Source organism: Argopecten irradians, chromosome 1 (genome assembly GCF_041381155.1).
Source record: "Argopecten irradians isolate NY chromosome 1, Ai_NY, whole genome shotgun sequence".
NCBI lineage: Eukaryota > Metazoa > Mollusca > Bivalvia > Pectinida > Pectinidae > Argopecten > Argopecten irradians.
This window is the reverse complement of record NC_091134.1, coordinates 234,604-254,688: the sequence shown is the minus strand read 5'-3', so window position 1 is coordinate 254,688 and position 20,085 is coordinate 234,604. Positions and strand designations below refer to the sequence as shown.

General features: G+C 35.6%; 1 protein-coding gene across 2 annotated transcripts in view; it reads left to right on the top strand.

Annotated features, from left to right (window-relative positions):
* The window catches only part of LOC138314367 (D-glucuronyl C5-epimerase-like), a 92,857-nt gene extending 74,591 nt beyond the window's left edge, over positions 1 to 18,266 (top strand). Inside the window, exons 1-6 of one of the 2 annotated variants that reach the window (XM_069254672.1) lie at positions 777 to 926; positions 3,965 to 4,095; positions 5,375 to 5,585; positions 7,902 to 8,073; positions 8,577 to 8,816; positions 9,272 to 18,266. In XM_069254672.1, coding sequence (XP_069110773.1) covers positions 3,977 to 4,095; positions 5,375 to 5,585; positions 7,902 to 8,073; positions 8,577 to 8,816; positions 9,272 to 10,308 — 1,779 coding nt within the window. In that variant the 5' untranslated portion in view covers positions 777 to 926; positions 3,965 to 3,976 and the 3' untranslated portion in view covers positions 10,309 to 18,266. Of the gene's footprint in view, positions 1 to 776; positions 927 to 3,964; positions 4,096 to 5,374; positions 5,586 to 7,901; positions 8,074 to 8,576; positions 8,817 to 9,271 lie in introns of those variants that run through there. The other variant, XM_069254680.1, reaches the window with a different exon arrangement.
* The last annotated feature ends 1,819 nt before the right edge of the window (positions 18,267 to 20,085 follow it).

The following is a 20,085-nucleotide window of genomic DNA, read 5'->3' as shown; positions in this document are numbered from 1 at the left end:
AATCAGAGTTGTGTAAGGTCTTATAATAAACTAAGATTATTGTCCGAGACTGCAATGTCAATAAAGTGAAAGAAATCAATTAGACAATGCTCCAGTAATTATACTGGGCCCAGCTCAGGCCAAACCAGATGGCTAATTAGCTGAGTATATACCCAGGGGGCAACAGATATTTTATTTTTATTTTTCTGGAACCGATCAAGTCCTTTTTCAGTCAAGTGCATAGATAAGCCAATGTATATTTCTCATGTAAATGTCATTGTTAATTTAAGGCATGCAAATTGATAAATATTAATTTATAATAACTATGATAAATATATTGATATTGTATACATCGATATAGAAAAAGAAATTTATAAAAAATGTCTTATTTTAGTTTGAATATATAAGATACATGATTTTGTTATATAATTAGATTATATGAATTAATTTTTTTATTTTTTTTTAATTAGACAATATTAATGTTCTGAATATATCAATTTTTTGTGACTTTATTTTTTTGTCATAACAAATGTTAGATAAAATTACATTTGTAATAAAAGACGTTCAATATATCATATTTATTAAGAAAAATTACTTAAAATATATATTTTATTACAGCTGGTCCAAACACACTTGGCTTAAATTACATTTGTAATAAAAGACGTTCAATATATCATATTTATTAAGAAAAATTACTTAAAATATATATTTTATTACAGCTGGTCCAAACACACTCGGCTTACGCAGCTGTGGTAGAAAATATTTGTCTCTGTAGAGTTATGCCCCCTGAGGAAATTCATTGTGTACTAGGATCTCGTGCAGGCCAGTCGAGCCTGTGAAGCTCTGTTGTTTGGGATGTAGCAAATGTGGATAATGTGATTCATTGTTCGATATTTTGGTGTCATGGATTGGCTAATGTAATGTTTAAAGATAAAACACTATGTAAGGTATGTATTCTTTGTTGTCAGAAGCATAAACTCAGAATTGACATCTCGCTGTCTGCTCGCTCGAATCCATCGAAACGTTCATCTTCCACTCAGCTAGCTGGGTAGGGCATGATCTGTTACACTGTGGATTGAAGATTTAAGTTAATTTACTACTCTGCCTGTGTGTTTTAATGTTGTCTTATTTATTGATTATAATTTTTGTCTTATTTCCGATTCAAAAATTGACATACGACGCTTGTAAACAACACACAAACGAGGGTGTTAGGACCCCAAGCTCTTCATAGACAACACAGCATAAGCTAGTAGCCTGTCTCTATCAGTGTGTCGAACTACAGTACTCGGTTTTGTGAAGATAGTGTGGTGTTAGGATTTTGTTGTTAAAACCGATGGAAAAGTCTGTCTGTCAGCTGTCCTGCAGTACACAGATTTAATTCTTGAAAGTATTCAGTTAACATCTAATACAAGTGTAATATTTGTAAACATTTAACTGCAGCTGATTGCTGAATCCATGTTTGCTAGTCTCCAACCTGTAAACATAATACATGTAGAGTAGGCCTACTGGGCGACTTCCTTCAGACAATTTGTGGATTCTGACAAATTGATCTGTGCACACAGATTTTGGTAAATTTGATGTAAACTTTTGTACATTTTTGAAACTAGGCCAAGATTGATATGTGATCAATATTCAGACTATTTTCATTTAAAATTAGGGGGATTATCAGCGACACACATATCTTGTATACTGTATTATTTCAAAACATTAAAATTTACAGTCATACAAAAGACAAAGTAATGATGCCAAATTAAAATAATGCAGGCACTGCTGAAATAATTACAGCTGTTCTTGTGCAGGATTAATTACAAAACGGAAGTTTTGAGATACCAAAACCACCTGGGTAAAGTACAATTTACCATGATGATTAGTCCCACCTTCTGGTGTTCATATGACGTATGAAAAAAATGCCAAATGATGACATCATAATCACTATCCGGACTATAATCAACTGTAAATTTTACTTTACTCGTATAGTTTAGGGATCTTGACCTCTGTATTTAAAGCTGATGTAGCATGCATGATGATCATGTACTTATATTTAATTAAAAGTTCTTGGCATTGTTAATTTTAATTAACAATTACCTTTAGAAACTTGTATGATTTCAGACATTTTCTCAATTGTTGGGAGGTTCAGGAAGTCCTCCTCTTCTTTATTGGTTTCATGAAATATAAGGGTTACATTTATATGTTAGCTAATTTAAGTGTAATAGGAGTGAAAAAATGCAGGTCCTGGCCAGGGTTCAAACCAAGGTCCATCCAAACACTAGCCGAATTGCTCGACCGACTGAGCATCATGGTAACAAGATTCATAACAGTTCTCCTCCTTCCCTTTCTTAATTTTTTACCCAAAGATCTAGACTCATCAATAGGAGCAGGAAAAATGCATGGCTAGACAGGGGTTTGAACCCTGGACCCTTCGAACACTAGCCGGAGGGCTCATTCTGTATCAATTGAGCTATATACACGGAGATTAACCTGATTCAGAACCATTATGTAAGAACCAAGATCACACTATTAATCAATTAATGCATCTGAGGACAATGTATTTTGTGAAAAGATAATTTTTCAGTTAATAATATTGCATAATAACCTTTTATTTTCTGTACTCACAGACCTGAGATGCTGGAATAAAGGAAAATCATGATCAATTACTGTTTTTGTAAAGGGTCATTGCATGACCCTGTAGGGGCTTAATTGTGTTGATCTGCATGTATACATATGTACATTATGTGTCTTTTGATCTAGCTCAGAAATGTGACATGGGCCCTCATAGCCAAAAAATGTACAGTTTTTGTACTTAAAAAGGATATATTGGCTTAGAATGCCTGTATCTTGTCTATCATCACATGAACTCATACAAATATATCAAAATTTTATGAAAATTAATACAAGTTTTTGGCAGAAAAAAAAAGAAATACGTGTATATCATCTGTACCATGGACAAAGTGATTAAAAGGTATGAAAGTTAGTACATGTAAATATGAAAGAGCCATCTGTATCACTGAAATTTCTGGACACTGAATAAAAAAAAAGTTGTATTATATTACAGGAGAACATGTTAACAATGATCCAGAAAATGTCACATGATTGCCATCTGTCTGTTAAATCTATTACACACTATACCTGTGTGTGTACTATAGCCAGGCTACAGGACCAGGCAGCTGTGGTTGAGCATGACATGCTTTTGATGTATGAGTGTTGGTTTTGTGGAATTTGTGTCGATTAACATAAACATTTCATTGTCACAGGAGGCTCAAATTGTAGCCATAGAATTATAAGGCTTGTAATTAGGATAACATATTCATAAGGGGATCAGTGTTATTATTAGGTATAATTGTATCTCAGGTAATGGTTGTTAAATCAATTATTGCTTAATAATTATAAAATCTATTAAAGAATACAGATATCAAGCATGATTTTTATCCGCTTTCTGTGACGTGTACATGGATTAGAGGCATGAATTGTTGATCACGTCGGTCCCAACCAAGTCAGCTAATATATAATATAACCCATCCAGTCCTGTCACATCCCATTCGGATTGCATATGATCCAGACAATGAGGGGTATTTACTGAATCGTGAAGATTTCAACAAATTTTCATTTTGCAAAAATTTTGCCTTCTGTGAACTTAAACGTATAGTATGACACATGCATTATTTTGCTATAAGTGTCCTGGTTCAATATATCGGGTATTGAAAACTAGAAGATGCTAAAAGAGAAGAAGAAAATATTGTAAGGCATGCATGCATATATTAAATTTATTATTGTGCAATATGTACTTTAGATCGAGACCTGATTTTGTATGATCAATTCACCACAAGATATATTTGTTCATTACCTTGATCCCCATCATGTGTCACATGTATCAAATCTTTGAATTATCATCTCAAATTTACATGTCCAAGGTCTCTTTTTTAAAGACAGCTTTAAGTTGATTGATTATAAGATAAATGTTCATATTAGTGATTGATTTGTTTTACAGGGTTAGGACGAGATGGCCCCTCGTGTTAGCCTGAAGTTGGTGGTACTGATGATGATGGGCGTCCCATTCCTCATCACCATGTACCACTGGGGCCAGTGTGATCTCAGCAGGCTGGACGATCAAGACTTCAGGTAATAGTTATTTAAGTAACCTTTGGATCAATAGATTACCTATAAGCTATACATCATATGTAATGATGATGTCATGTAATCAGGGGTTTCCCTCATACAGGTGTACAGAATAATATGTCTCTGATAGTTTGCTGAAACAACCATGTAAAATATACATGTATGTCATATATATAAGCAATCAATTTTGATTATGGTTCCTGATTTTAATTGGAGTGAACATTGCTAAGTTGGTTCAAACAAGTTTACTTCTGAAGTCTTACAGCTGTAGCTACAAAGTAATAATTTTAAAAAGGTCAGTTTGTGGGATCAAGTTTCTAAAGTTGTTCAAGCTTTATTTTTGGAAGCATTGTTGTTTGTTCCCTTTATGACAGATGATCTATATGACAGACAGACTCTCACACTGCCAAATTACACATGTAAGACTTGTATATACACATCATTGGATAATTTTCCACACCAAGGTTACGGCCCATACAGCCATCTTGTGAGATTACGGGTATACATAAGAATGCCCCTGTTAACCAGTGTATGGACAGAGTAGTAACACATGTGGTGTTTCAGGTAACATACACAGGAAACTACTGGATTAATGTCAGATGTGTGAGTTTGTGATGGAACATCCACAGCAGTGTACTAAACATTTATACCACATTAGATGATCATGATACCAACTTCAATTTATCAACTTGTAAATTATACATTCCAATATTTTTGAATGGTCTGTACATTTACAGATAATATGAGTACATCTCGTTGACAATTAAATCCTCCACAATGCACAACAAACATTTTCTTTCACTGAATATGCAAATAATAAACAAATGTGACCAGAAACATCCTTGGAGAAGGGGAACAGAGTTTGTATAAATCTTGACTCTGACCCCATGGGGACAGGAGGGGCGGGGCCCAATAGGGGAAATAGAGGTAAATTCTTTAAATTGCTACTAGTCATAGAGTTCTGCATGGATTTTAACCAGATTTGGCCAGAAACATCCTCTGGAGAAGGGGAACAAAATTTATATAGATTTTGAATCTGGCCTCCTGAAGAAGAATGAGGGAGGCCCAATATAGAAATTAGAGGTATATATATTTAATAAATTTCTTCAGAAAAAACCCCCCAAAAAACCCCAATGAACCTGTGTCCAGAATATAATTGGTATTACAAATAAGGTGAGCGATACAGGCCCTCTGGGCCTCTTGTAAGGATTAAGTTCAATGTATACATACAGGAATGGATATTATCATTTTGTTTACATGCAAAGTTTTCTATTTTCCACAGGGATGGATACTACCGAGGACCAGTGGATAAGTTTGACTCATCCGCTCGGATTCCACACAGGGATGTTAATGCGATTGGTCAACCAGCAGAAGAAGGTCCCCTCCCATATAAGGAAATAGAGTGTGTTGTCAATGGTGACTACTCCATCAAAGGGCGTTTGGAGGATAAGGAGGTGTATCTACCATTTACATTCGTCCAGAGATACTTTGAGGTAAACATTCATATGGAGAGTGTTAATTTTCTTTAGTGTGAAGAAACTTTTGATGTTCTTAGCCCACCATCATCAGATGGTGGGCTATTCAAATCGCCCTGCATCCATGTTCCGTCGTCCGTCGTCCGTCCGTAAACAATGCTTGTTATCACTATTTCTTAAAAACTGCTGCAGGGATTTTGTTCAAACTTCACATGGAGGGTCCCCTTGGTCCCTAGTTGTGCCATACAGATTTTGAGGCTGATCGGAAAAACAAGATGGCCGCCAGGCAGCCATCTTTGATTTTGGCAGTTGAAGTTTGTTATCGATATTTCTTGAGAACTACTGAAGGAATTTTGTTCAAACTTCACATGGAGGTTACCCTTGGTCCCTTTTTGTGCCATACAGATTTTGAGGCTGATCGGAAAAACAAGATGGCCACCAGGCGGCCATCTTGGATTTTGATAGTTTAGGTTTGATATCCCTATTTCTCAAAAAGTGCTGAAGGGATCTTTCTCAAATTTAATATGTAGGTTCCCCTAGGGACCTAGTTGTGCATATTGCATTTTTGGACCGATCGGTCAACAAGATGGCCGCCAGGCAGCCATCTTGGATTTTGTTATTCAAAGTTTGTTATTGCTATTTCTCAGAAAGTACTGAAGGGATCTGTCTCAAAATTCATATGTAAGTTCCCCAAGGGCCCTAGGGCCCTAGTTGTGCATATTGTGATTTGGGACTGATCGGTCAACAAGATTGCTGCCAGGCAGCCATCTTGGATTTTTATATTCAAAGTTTGTTATCGCTATTTCTCAGAAAGTATTGAATGGATCTTTCTCAAATTTCACATGTAGGTTCCTCTAGGGCCCTAGTTGTGCATATTGTGATTTGGGACCGATTGATCAACAAGATGGCCACCAAGGAGTTAAGGAGATAGTTGAAGTTTGTTACCGCTATTTCTCAAAAGGTACTGAAGCGATCTGTCTCAAATTTTATATGTAGTATGTTTGAAAAAGTTTAAAAAGTAGAGAAAAGATCCATCTTTCCTTTGTCAGATATAGATCATTCTTTGGTGGGCGCCAAGATCCCTCTGGGATCTCTTGTTATAATTGTTAGAACCCAATGAAAAAAGCCAATATCTGCTGTTTACATTATTGTTTCAGAGATTAGACATTATTACCTCAACTTGCCTGAAGGGCTGGTGAGGTTATATCATGGCGTGTCGTTCATGGTTCGTCGTTCGTCCGTCTGTCAACATTTTCTTTAAATCACTACTAGTCATAGTGTTCTGCATGGAATGTAACCAATAACAGAAACATCCTTGGGGAAATGGGAACAGAATTTGTATAAATTTTGGCTCTGACCTCCCAAGGCAGGAGGGGCGGGGCCCAATAGGGGCCATATAAGTAATTCTTAAATCGCTTCTTGTCATAGATTTCTGCATGGAATGTAACCAAATTTGGCCAGAAACGTCCTTGTGGAAGGGTTACAGTGTTTGTATAAATTTTGGCTCTGACACCCCGAGGCAGAAGGGGCGGGGCCCAATAGGGGAAATATATAGGGGTAAATCCTTTAAATCATTACTAGGGAACAATGATTCTGTATTTAGAACATTACTTGGCATTACATTAACTAGGTGAGCGATACAGGCCCTCTGGGCGTCTTGTTATTGATTCTGTTTATGAAATTATTACAAACCACTATCATCAATAAAAAATAAATTAACAGGATCATTGGCAGTGGTTTGTTAGTCAAAGGGAGATAACACATATATATTAGCTTTATCATTGATTCCCCTATATATGTGCTTAATGTTTGATAGGCAAACTAGTCCATAATCATATACAATATAATATCACTGTCTGGAGCTACATGTTCAGTATTCATTAAGTGTTTAGGGCACTAATATTTACAAAGATGTCATATTTAAGACCCCCCAAAAAAATGTCTGTTTAGGGTTATCCGACCGACCCTTAATTTTTACCCCCCGACCCTAATTTTGTACCCTACTGTTCTACGAAAAAAATTAAAACTCAGGATTTCGATCTTAAACTCCGGTTCTGGCTATTATTTTAGAATGGAAGACACTAAAAAAAAAATCCACCCGACCTACCGACCCTATTTTTTTTGCCAATGTAACACTAAACAGACATATTTTTTTTGGCCTAATGTACTATTGAGTAATTAAAGTCCGATTCATTGGTTATAATATACAGGTTTACAGTTCCATTAACTCCTATTACATTGAGTCATGAGTTTCATTGGTTGTATTATACAGGTTTACAGTTCCATTAACTTCTATTTCATTGAGTCATAAGTTTCATTGGTTGTATTAATCAGGTTTACGGTTCCATTAACTCCTACGATGGCTATGACCGGTTTGAATTACAACACAGTTACTCCCAGATCCACCCACCACAAGACAGTTATTCGCCAGATGGTGTCTTCATGTCGTTTGAGTTCTACAACGTGGAGGACAGGAGACGTGTCAAATGTATCAGTGGAATTGAGGGTAGGTAATGAGGTACCAATGGTGACCATTTTTTTTTTTTATAATTTATACTTTATGGTGACCATTTTTATGGCAAAAGTGAATCATAAGGTATTTTCACTGTAGGATACCCACATTTAATGGCACTATGCTCTACCACTCGCACAGTTTTACAAGTAGTTTACAGGGATTTTGGCCTCTGATGATAAACATGTACTGAATTGAAGTGTGGTGCAATCAACCACGGGTCTCCGACAGTAGGCATTTTATACTGTTTTATGTTGCATCTTGTTTTCAACAATTTTTGATTATTAAAGCTGCCGTTAGATTAATTCCATAACAGTCGCTAAGTTTATATTTTAGGCTTCCTATCATGGTTGTACACAGTTTACTTATCGTAGCACTTTTCATAGAGGAAATTTCATGATGAGATCTGATTGCACTTAAATTGTATTTTCTGTACATTGTTATCAGAGCTGTTATTGACTTCAGTATAAATTATAATGATTTTGTTCATGTTTTAGGTGTACCGGTATCTGTCCAATGGAACCATGATGGGCACTTTTACCCGATACAAATCGCTCAGTATGGATTGAGTCACTACAGTAAACATTTGATGGAGCCTAGTCCCCAACATGTTATACTAGAGGATGGGGAGGGAGGTGATCTAAATACCTGGCTCCTGCCGGACCGTCGATCACAGATTGCAATAAAAACTGACCGCACTAATGAGGACAACAACCTGATAGAGTTTGACACACCAGGTAACTGAAGGCTCTACTTACAATCTCATAGAACAAAAAAGGGATTAAATTTTCTGCAAGGAGGAGTGCCATTTGTGGCAATCACAGATAGTACCTATTTAAGTCTTTCTGTGAGGGAGGAGTCAAGGTTACTACAGGGGCATAACTGAAGACAACTGACACACATTTAACAATTAAAACACATTTACACTGCTGATTCCCAAAACACACATATAACAAAACACATTTACACGGGTGTCTATCAAAACACACATATAACTTAACACATTAACACTGATGTCTCCCAAAACACACATACAACAATAATTTGAATTGTTGATGGGATTTAACAGAAAATAGTCCTAACTAGGGACTAAAACACATGATCTTTATAACAGCTTTTCCAGCAATACCTTATTTATCAGAATAAAGTCCTGTTCACTGTGTTAAATAGTGTGATCCTTTTTATTTTGCAGACCTCCTCAAGAACCCTGGAATCACCATATCGGTCGAGGACCATAACCTCAGTACACTTTCTATAGATGTAAAATTCATCAACAACGGTAGTGTTACAGTGCTATTACGTACCAACGAAGGAAATCTGTTCCGAATACATTACGTCCTCAGCAACACAACCATGACACTGGAAGACCGAGACCTTTACTACGGAATAGGTACATCAAAGCAAGGCAAGTGGACACATCTCACACGCAAAGTGCTTATAGATTATGACAAAGGACAAATGCTAAAAATTGCCAAAAGCAAAAGAGGCAAAGTGAAACTTACACCAGCAAAAATTGTGGCAGTGTGTTTCCGTGGCCATGGATTTGTAGATAATATTACATTATCATCAGAGGCCCATTTGGACCACTTCTTTGATGCAGCAAATTATCTAGTGAATTATCAGGACTCAAGAGGGGGCTGGCCTATCCAAGTGACGCGCAAAATAATTCCAGGTAAACTGGAGTTAAAGCCAGGCTGGTACTCGGCTATGGGTCAAGGCCAGGCCATCTCCTTGTTAGTGAGGGCCTATAGTCTTACCAAAGACAACAAGTACTTACAGAGTGCCGCAAAGGCTCTGGCAATCTTTGAAATTCCAAGCTCCGAAGGAGGAGTGTTGCAAAAATTTGCAAATACATATGATTGGTATGAGGAATATCCTACAACACCTGGGACATTTGTGTTAAATGGATTTATCTATTCTCTTATTGGATTATATGATTTGAAGGTTGTGTCTTCTGGTCAGACTGCAGAACATGCGGCCAAGTTATATAACAATGGCATACAGACGTTAAAGAATATGTTACTAATGTATGATAGTGGGACGGGCACGTTCTATGACCTCAAACATATATCTCTTGGGGTGGCACCCAATAGAGCACGCTGGGATTATCACACGGTACACATTAATCAGCTCCTCTTACTTAGTCTCATCAACGATGAGCCATTGTTCCAAACCACCGCCCAGCGATGGATGGGGTACCTTAAAGGAAAGCTCTCGCCCCATAACTAATCATTTGGACAAATTGTTCTTTATATGTTGATTTGGTTAATAAACAAATTATTAAACAGACAAGGATAAAATGCATAATACATAAACAAGTCTGTATAATTTAGATTCCTAAGCAAACAGCATATGTGCAGAAAATTGTTCATAGTCTGTTATAAATGTATAATCCTATTACATTCAAACACCTATGTACATGTTACATTGATGATGAGAACTCAAAGTTTTGATGTGATTGTATAAGATATTGATTTCGCACTGATAGACTTGATTTTTGAAGTCTATAATTTATGTTATTATAAAAGCAATTTGTTAATTTTGATTTGCAATATGACTGTGTATGTTATATACCATTGGTTCTGTTAATGAATGGGTGAATGAAATCAAAGATTTTGTCCTTAAAGTATCCGAGTTTTAAACTGGAAATGTTCTTTTTCTGCTAAGATTCAGTGATTTACACTTTCTATGAACTATAAAAGTTAAGACATTTACAGCTATATTGGAACACCAAAGCTTGTGTAATATTTACTAATACTTTGGGATTATGTTACAGATTCTAGAAAATGTTTTAAGCACCTTTTATGTGTTCTAATCGAATATTGACATTTTATTGAAGTATCATTTAAAATTGTTCTTTTTGAAACTAATGGAAGTAAAAACCACATCTTTTCATATTAAATATGCTGGTAATACTACTATTAAGCTGATGGTAACCCTAACCCTAACCCTTAAGCTGATGGTATATTTATAGACTACATTTGTATTTTCAAAAACTTGAAAATGCACCAATTTGATTTTCATATTTTACTGCCAAAGTAAGTTTCAGTAATATATATTCAAACATGTAAAATTGTAACTTTATTGTTGTCAAAAAAATGCCAAATGTGGCTGACTTTTAATTTTTGGTGCTATATGTGTTCTACTCAAACTGGACAATGGTTTATATTTCTAACTTACATATCTAATCTACAAAGGAATGGTTCATATTGGTAATGAGCTTTTTATCCAATATATACTTGTGTATTTGAACTGCTTTAAGGTATCTTTGAATGTGTCTTGTTTGAAGTATAAGTTTTTGATAGGATTTATTGAACTAGGATGTTTCAGTAACTCCTGAAATGGGTTCATTTGAAACAAAGATTGATGCACTTTTCCCCCAAACGTTTCTGTTGAGTCATTTGATTATACAAAATTATCCCTTGGTAGCGAATTATCGAATATTGATGTTTTACATCGCCTGTACTAATTGTTTCCATATGAATTATATGTGGTTTATCTAAAATTAGATGATAAAGTCTAATGATGAAGTGATTTGTATATATACTTCATAAAAGCAAAGATTCAGTGTGACGTTACATTTAAGTAGAATTAGTTTCCTATTAATATATTTTTTGTTCAATTTTATTTTTATAATAACCTCAAGTTCTGGTTGGAAAGTATTCTTTTAAGTATAAAACCATTTGACACTTTAGGTTACCTCCCTTTAATCCAAAATGTATAACAATAAGGTATGAATAAATTTTAAATAAATAATAAAAAAATATAAATAAATCTTCTTTAATAAGGTCACCTGACCATAGATCATGGTGACCTATTGCGTAAGTCATTAGTCCGTCGTCGTGCTTCGAATTCGTTCCCCGTGCGAAGTCTGATAACATTTTCTTGTGAATGGGATAAGTTGAGTAAATATTCACTGAGCTTAATGAAACTTTGTATTAAATGTAGAATAACATTAGGAAGATCTCGGATGAGTTCAAAAACCAGCTTGATTCGCCTGTAAATTACAGAGTTATTGCCCTTTGCAATAATAATTACTATTGAACATTGTGAACGCATTTACTTCAGTAAATATGAACCGAACTTATTGAAACTTTGTAGACTAACATTGGAATTATCTCGGACAACGTTTAAAATCAGCTTGACTAGATGGTAAATTTGCACTTATAATTATTATTGGACATTGTGAACATGATAACTTGAGTAAATATGGACTGAGCTTAATGAAACTTTGTATATAGACTAACATAAAATAGATCTTGGACGAGTTCAAATTGACTTGATTCAATCATAACTTATGGAGTTATTGCTCTTTACACTAATAATTATTATTGGACATCGTGAATACAATAACTTGATAAATATGAACCCAGATTAATGAAACTTCGTATTTAGACTAAAATCAGAAACATATCGGACAAGCATGAAAAGCGAACTGATTATATCGTAACTTTTGCAATTATAATTATTGAATCTTGTGAACATGATAACTTAAATAAATATGCACTCAGCTTCATGAAACTTTATAATTATACTAAAATTGGAAAGATCTCTGACAAGTTCGAAAATCAACCTGAATAGAACTTAGTCATTGCCCTTTGCAATTATAGAATCTTGTGAACATGATAAAATGAGAAAATATGCACTGAGCTTAATGAAACTTTGTATCAAATGTAGACTAACATTGGAAAGATCTCGGACGGGTTTGAAAATCAGCTTGATTCAATTGTAACTTACGGAGGTATTGCCCTTTGCACTTATTATTATTGAATCTTGAGATCAGCAATACTTTATGTTTAATATATATCTTATAATATATATAGGTTGTACTTAATTTCAAACATATCCTTGACAATGTTCTATGATATTTGACATATATATATATATATCAGACCGTACAATACTATATATAGGCTTCCTATATAGCTAGCTACTATTTGATGAAGACAACTCTGATTTCACCGCGTGTTATCTACAAGTAGCTTTAAATTTACAATTTTAAACTTTTAGAATTCCAGCATTTTTTAAAACATTTTTTTATGAAAAGGAGTTATTTTTAGTGTGTAAAATGTTGCATAAAATGCTAAAAGTATATCTATGATACTCCAGTAGTGGGATTACAAGGGCTTAAGACACCAAATATCTGTGATGGTTGGTATAAGTGGTTGTGATTTATTAAATTCATGTCTTTATATATAAATCACATGCTAATTATGAGAATTAGCGGGTGAGCTTATATTTTTTGTGGGAGAGTGCGATTATAAATGTTTTCAATGAATATAAGAATTCATGATAAATAAATTCAGAATGTTGTTTATTTTAGTTTAGTTTTCAGACCCATCAACAAGGTATATATATGTATAGGGTCATGTATAGGGCCATGGAAGGTTGTGAAATTTGGGTTTAACTTTAACAAGTCCTGTTTGATATTCAAATGTGTCGCTTTACACCTGGTGATATACCATTATTTTTAAGACAATCTATAATAGTGTAGCTCGATCAGTATCTGTACATTAACTTTGTAATGCAACAGTATATATTACATGCACTTGTACACAAATATATTATTACTATTCACACCTACATCATTTTAATATAAAGTGAAAGTTCACTGTCAAATGTTTTTATTTTCCTGCATTCAAATGTTAGAGGAAATTGATTTTAAACAGATATGTATACAATGATAATTGATTACCACGAAATTCAAAATGAGCCATCACATTTTAACTCCAAATACATTTTTAGCACACATTCTCGGACAGATTTTTTACTCAAGTATATGATTTTTCATATGCTTGAGTAAAAAATTTGTCTGAGAAAGTTTTATGGTTCCAGGCCCTGGCCCAAAGGGCAAGTGAGCTTATGTCATGGCACGTTATCCGTCATCTGTCGTCCGTCAATATTTCCTTTAAATCACTACTAGTCATAGAGTTCTGCATGGAATGTAAACAAATTTGGCCAGAAACATTCTTGGGGGACGGGGAACAGAGTTTGTTTAAAATTTGGCTCATACCCCTCCGGGGGCAGGAGGGGCGGGGCCCAATAGGGGAAATAGAAGTAAATCCTTTAAATCGCTACTAGTCATACAGTTCTGCATGGAATGTAACAAAAATTTGGCCTGAAACATCCATGGGGGATGGGGAAAACAGTTTGTATAAATTTTGGCTCTGACCTCCCTCTGGAGCACCAAATTTGGCCAGAAACATCCTTGGGGGAAGGGGAACAGAGTTTGTATAAAATTTGGCTCTGACCCCCCAGGGGCAGGAGAGGCGGGGCCCAATAGAGTAAATAGAAGTTCTGCATGGAATGTAACCAAATTTGGCCAGAAACATCCTTGGGGGGAAAGGGAACAAGTTTGTATACGTTTAGGCTTTGACTACCGGGGGGCAGGAGGGATGGGGCCCAATAGGGGAAATAAAGGTAAAGCTTTTAAATTGCTGCTAGTTATAAGAGTTCTGCATGGAATGTTACCAAATTTGGCCAGAAACATCCTTGGGGAAGGGGAACATAGTTTGTATAAATTTTGGCTATGGCCCCAGTGTTTTTCCTGCCTATATATTTGGGGCCGAAATTAGGCCCCATTCCCAATTGTATTTCTTGTTATTTTTTCCCAAATCTATGTCTAAATTTCCCAAATCAATGAGTTGAAGCATATTTTGTGCGAGGAAATTAAAAAATTCCAGAAATCCCAAGACTGAATGTTGTATTTTAGTATCCATTCTTACACTTGATTCTTAGAGAAGCATAATTGTCTATTTCTACCTTTTCCAAAATTTCCATCAACACAGTTTAAATTTTTCATTTCTTTCTTTTATCGCACAAAATTTCCCAATTTTTACCAGGTGGCAATTTCCCAAAATACCCAGAAAAAAAAAACCTCGGCCCCCTGGAGCAAAAAGAATTGGTCCCAATAGGGAAATTAGAGGTAACTCTTTAAATGCCTTCAGAAAAGAAACAATGATTATGTATTCAGAACATTTCTTGGCATTACAATAACTAGGTGAGCAATACAGGCCCTCCCTTGGGGTTTTTGTTGATGTGCTAAAATATGTGCATACACATGTGTATTTAAAGAATATTGCAATAAACATTAAATTGAAATAATAATGCAATAATTACATGGTAATTATGTTACATTATTGTAGCACAACTGTCATGTATCTGTACCTATCAGTAAAATGAAAATATAATTCAAAATTGAAAAATTATGTTATGTCAACGATTTTCACTTTTTACACCTATATAATATAAGTGATGTACATGTTCCAGAATCATTCCCATTTGTTTTGCTTAACAAGTTCAATACTTCTGAAATTGCATAATAACATACCGTAATTCATGAAGTACATTACAATAAACATTGTTCATGTTATCAATGAAATCTACTGCTGAAGCTTAAAATTGATAGGTTGGAAAATTCTATCAGTTACGGAGGAGTTCTTTTTCTTTCAGGTAGCAATTGATTTTGTAAATACACTGTATAGGGTGTTTAATGCTTCTTGTATTTCAGTATATGGTAGAATTATATTTCCAAATTATCCTGGTAAATGACTGGTAAACTGTAATGCAATGGTGCAGTCAACATTCCTGTTGTATCTGTTCTTGTCTATAAGGAAGGGGGTTCAACAACAAAATGGGCCTCTTGTTAGTTAATCCACTGTGAAGATATTTAAACATCAATGTCACCATTTTTTTCAACTTCACTGGACTATGAAAGAAAGTTTGTTTGCAACTCTGTGAATCCGTGTAGCAGATTTTTCCCAAAAGATTGCAAACAAAATTTATTTCATAACCCGATGAAGTTTTAAAATATAATGATATCAATGCTTTATATAATTATCTTTTCAGACTACATGAAAACATAAATACGTTTAAACATACTTAATTCCATTGATTTTTCAATGGATTATTTTTTGTAAATCAATACGCAACGTTGAAGTCTCTATTGTCACGCCATTCTCAGATTTTTTCCTTCATAGTAAAATGAAGAAAAATATCTGCCATTCAGAAAGTTGGACTTAATATGAAGACAAATAAAAATAAATTATTGTGATATATTTTGGATAATAAACAGATGTTGTTTCAGAGACATAAATACATGTGTATGCTGTAAAGGTGTTCCAAGACAGGTGTAGGTGTTACATGTAACATAACATTTGTACTTCATATACTGGGCTCTTGTACTGGGCAATAAACGATGTTTTAACATGGAAAAACAAATTTAGGCTGGAAAGAGGACAAAAACTCCTTAAAAACATTGACTTGCAAATATTGTTTTGCACATGCTTAAGTTCATTTACCGGCTTTGGGAGCCATATGCATTTCACTGCACAATCAATATTGCTCGGAGATGGAGGGCAAGTGTTAGAATGTCAAACACCTTAACCACTCAGTCACCATGGCTCAGTGGTAGAATGTCATTACCCCAACCTCTCTGCTATTATGACTCGGATGTATAAAACTTGTGGTAGAATGTCATTACCACAACCTCTCTGCTGTCATGACTCGGATGTATAAAACTTATGGTAGAATGTCATTACCCCAACCTCTCTGCTATTATGACTCGGGTGTATAAAACTTGTGGTAGAATGTCATTACCCCGACCTCTCTGCTATTATGACTCGGGTGTATAAAACTTGTGGTAGAATGTCATTACCCCGACCTCTCTGCTATTATGACTCGGGTGTATAAAACTTGTGGTAGAATGTCATTACCCCGACCTCTCTGCTATTATGACTCGGGTGTATAAAACTTGTGGTAGAATGTCATTACCCCGACCTCTCTGTTATTATGACTCGGGTGTATAAAACTTGTGGTAGAATGTCATTACCCCGACCTCTCTGCTATTATGACTCGGGTTTATAAAACTTGTGGAAGAATGTCATTACCCCGACCTCTCTGCTATTATGACTCGGGTGTATAAAACTTGTGGTAGAATGTCATTACCCCGACCTCTCTGCTATTATGACTCGGGTGTATAAAACTTGTGGTAGAATGTCATTACCCCGACCTCTCTGCTATTATGACTCGGGTTTATAAAACTTGTGGAAGAATGTCATTACCCCGACCTCTCTGCTATTATGACTCGGGTGTATAAAACTTGTGGTAGAATGTCATTACCCCGACCTCTCTGCTATTATGACTCGGGTGTATAAAACTTGTGGTAGAATGTCATTACCCCGACCTCTCTGCTATTATGACTCGGGTGTATAAAACTTGTGGTAGAATGTCATTACCCCGACCTCTCTGCTATTATGACTCGGGTGTATAAAACTTGTGGTAGAATGTCATTACCCCGACCTCTCTGCTATTATGACTCGGGTTTATAAAACTTGTGGAAGAATGTCATTACCCCGACCTCTCTGCTATTATGACTCGGGTGTATAAAACTTGTGGTAGAATGTCATTACCCCGACCTCTCTGCTATTATGACTCGGGTGTATAAAACTTGTGGTAGAATGTCATTACCCCGACCTCTCTGCTATTATGACTCGGGTGTATAAAACTTGTGGTAGAATGTCATTACCCCGACCTCTCTGCTATCATGACTCGGGTGTATAAAACTTGTGGTAGAATGGCAGACACCTTAACTACATGTACAGTGGCCTAGTAGCAGATGGTTTTAAATATTAGATCCCAGAAGTGTTGGGACAAGTGGTAGAACATCTGATACCACATACTCTGTATACGTAGTAAAGAAACACTAATGCTATAACATACAAGTTATCAGTGTTGGATTGATGTTGTAATAACTGTTGTATGCTTGAAGGTATGCATTGATAATCATTATTCAAGATATTAATTTTAGAATTCATGACAGGATATTCCTCATTTGTGTATATGTACCAATATTTTAAGTTGGTAGATGTTTTTTTAAAAGGCTGTACAGAATGACTTTGGAATTCCTGTGTTATATAAATTATATACTCAGCTGATTGTGATGCCATGATATTTTTGTCAGAGCTGATTCTGTATGTGTGCTTCGTACTTGTATTGTATGGATGTGATGTGTGGAGGTTTTGTGTATGTGGAATGGAGGGAATTGTATGGTGTCTTTGTATGACTGTATGTGTTAAATGAACAATGAGTCAATATTATATAGATCTCATGGAGATTATGAATAACAAATATGAAAAATGCAAACAATGAATAACTGGGAAAAATAATAAAAAACATCATTCCAAAGATTTAATTTGCTGTTGTCATTTCTAACATCTTGTAAGTCCTCAGACATGTTTTAGGGTTGATGAGAGTCTGGGTACCGTTTCACAATGGGTACATGTAGGATTTACATGCACATATCTTAACGTGTACGTAAATTTTAAGGGCGTTTCACGAAACCTTACGTAACTTTTCGTATTTAGGTGCAGGTTTATGTGCACGTAACGTAGATCGGAGGTTGATAATGTCCCAATCAATCAATCCTTATTTTCTCAGATATGGCTGTGAAAACAATTTGCTAAAACCCATCATTTGCTTATTGCTACTGTTATCTAGATAATTCTCCAAAATAATCGTTTTAAAAACAATACCTTGGCATGAAGCATAGTTTCTGACTCTTCTTAGAGAAGTAGTCTTCCAGCATATAGAAAGAAGACCTGACAGAAGAGCTACAAATCCAGTAATTGGTAATTGTATTCTAGATGTAGAAGAGAGCAAATCGAGTTACACTCTGGACTAGTATTTGCTATTTTAAAAACTGTATAGCAGGTTATAAACTGGTCAAAGAATTATTTTCACAAAAGCATTTCTTTCAGTCTATCAGTTGGCATTTATAGCCAATATGATGCCAACTGGACAGAGGCAAATTCCATGAAGCATGCGATGCGCATGTTGGATTTCCCTCTGTTCAGTTGGCATTTATTTTGGCTATAAATGCCAACTGAAAGACGTTCAATGTTTATATTTACATTTTTATGATGAAATCAACAAAGGATTTTGCATTCTATAATGAATAAATCATTTGTTATTGTCAAGGATGGAACAGCTGTTTTCCGTGATCGCTGGCACGACACTTGTGACGTGATAATAAGCGCTGGAAGTTCATAGACTGTATGAATGCCAACTGCACTTGGTAAAGTTACAAAGTGGAACTGCAGTGAAAATGTAAATATGATTGTATGAATTGAAGTTCACAATCATGTTATGCAAGATTCTGCAAAATGAAGAAATATTTATAATAATGTATCTGTAAAAAAGAATTCGCTGTAGCAAAGGGGTAATCGTGGTACATCAGTTTTTCAACTCCGTCAGAGTGGTACAACAGTATTTCAATTCTGTCGAAGCAAAATTCCGTCGGAGCAAAAAAGCCATACACTGGCACTTTGAAGCTGAAAAGAAGAAAGTATGTGTGATTGAAGCCATCTTTTTTACTTGCGTAACATGGATACATTTTTAATGTCTAGCTAAGGTAATACATATCTATTGAAAGTTTTTTATGGGACAAGGAAGTAATTCCAACCTTGTGTACAAAACAAAATTGTCAAGTTTTCGAGGCGATCTGCTTTTAAGCTCACCTGGCCCGAAGGGCCGGTGAGCTTATGTCATGGCGCGGCGTCCGTCGTCCGTCCGTCCGTCGTCCGTCCGTCAACATTTAATTAAAATCGCTACTTGTCCTAGAGTTCAGCATGGATTGTACCCAAATTTGGCCACAAACATCCTTGGGGGAAGGGGAACAGAACTTGTATAAATTTTGGCTCTGACCCCCCGGGGGCAGGAGGGGCGGGGCCCAATAGGGGAAATAGAGGTAAATCCTATAAATCACTACTTGTCCTAGAGTTCTGCATGGATTGTACCCAAATTTGGCCACAAACATCCTTGGGGGAAGGGGAACAGAACTTGTATAAATTTTGGCCACAAACATCCTTGGGGGAAGGGGAACAGAACTTGTATAAATTTTGGCTCTGACCCCCCGGGGGCAGGAGGGGCGGGGCCCAATAGGGGAAATAGAGGTAAATCCTATAAATCGCTACTTGTCCTAGAGTTCTGCATGGATTGTAACCAAAT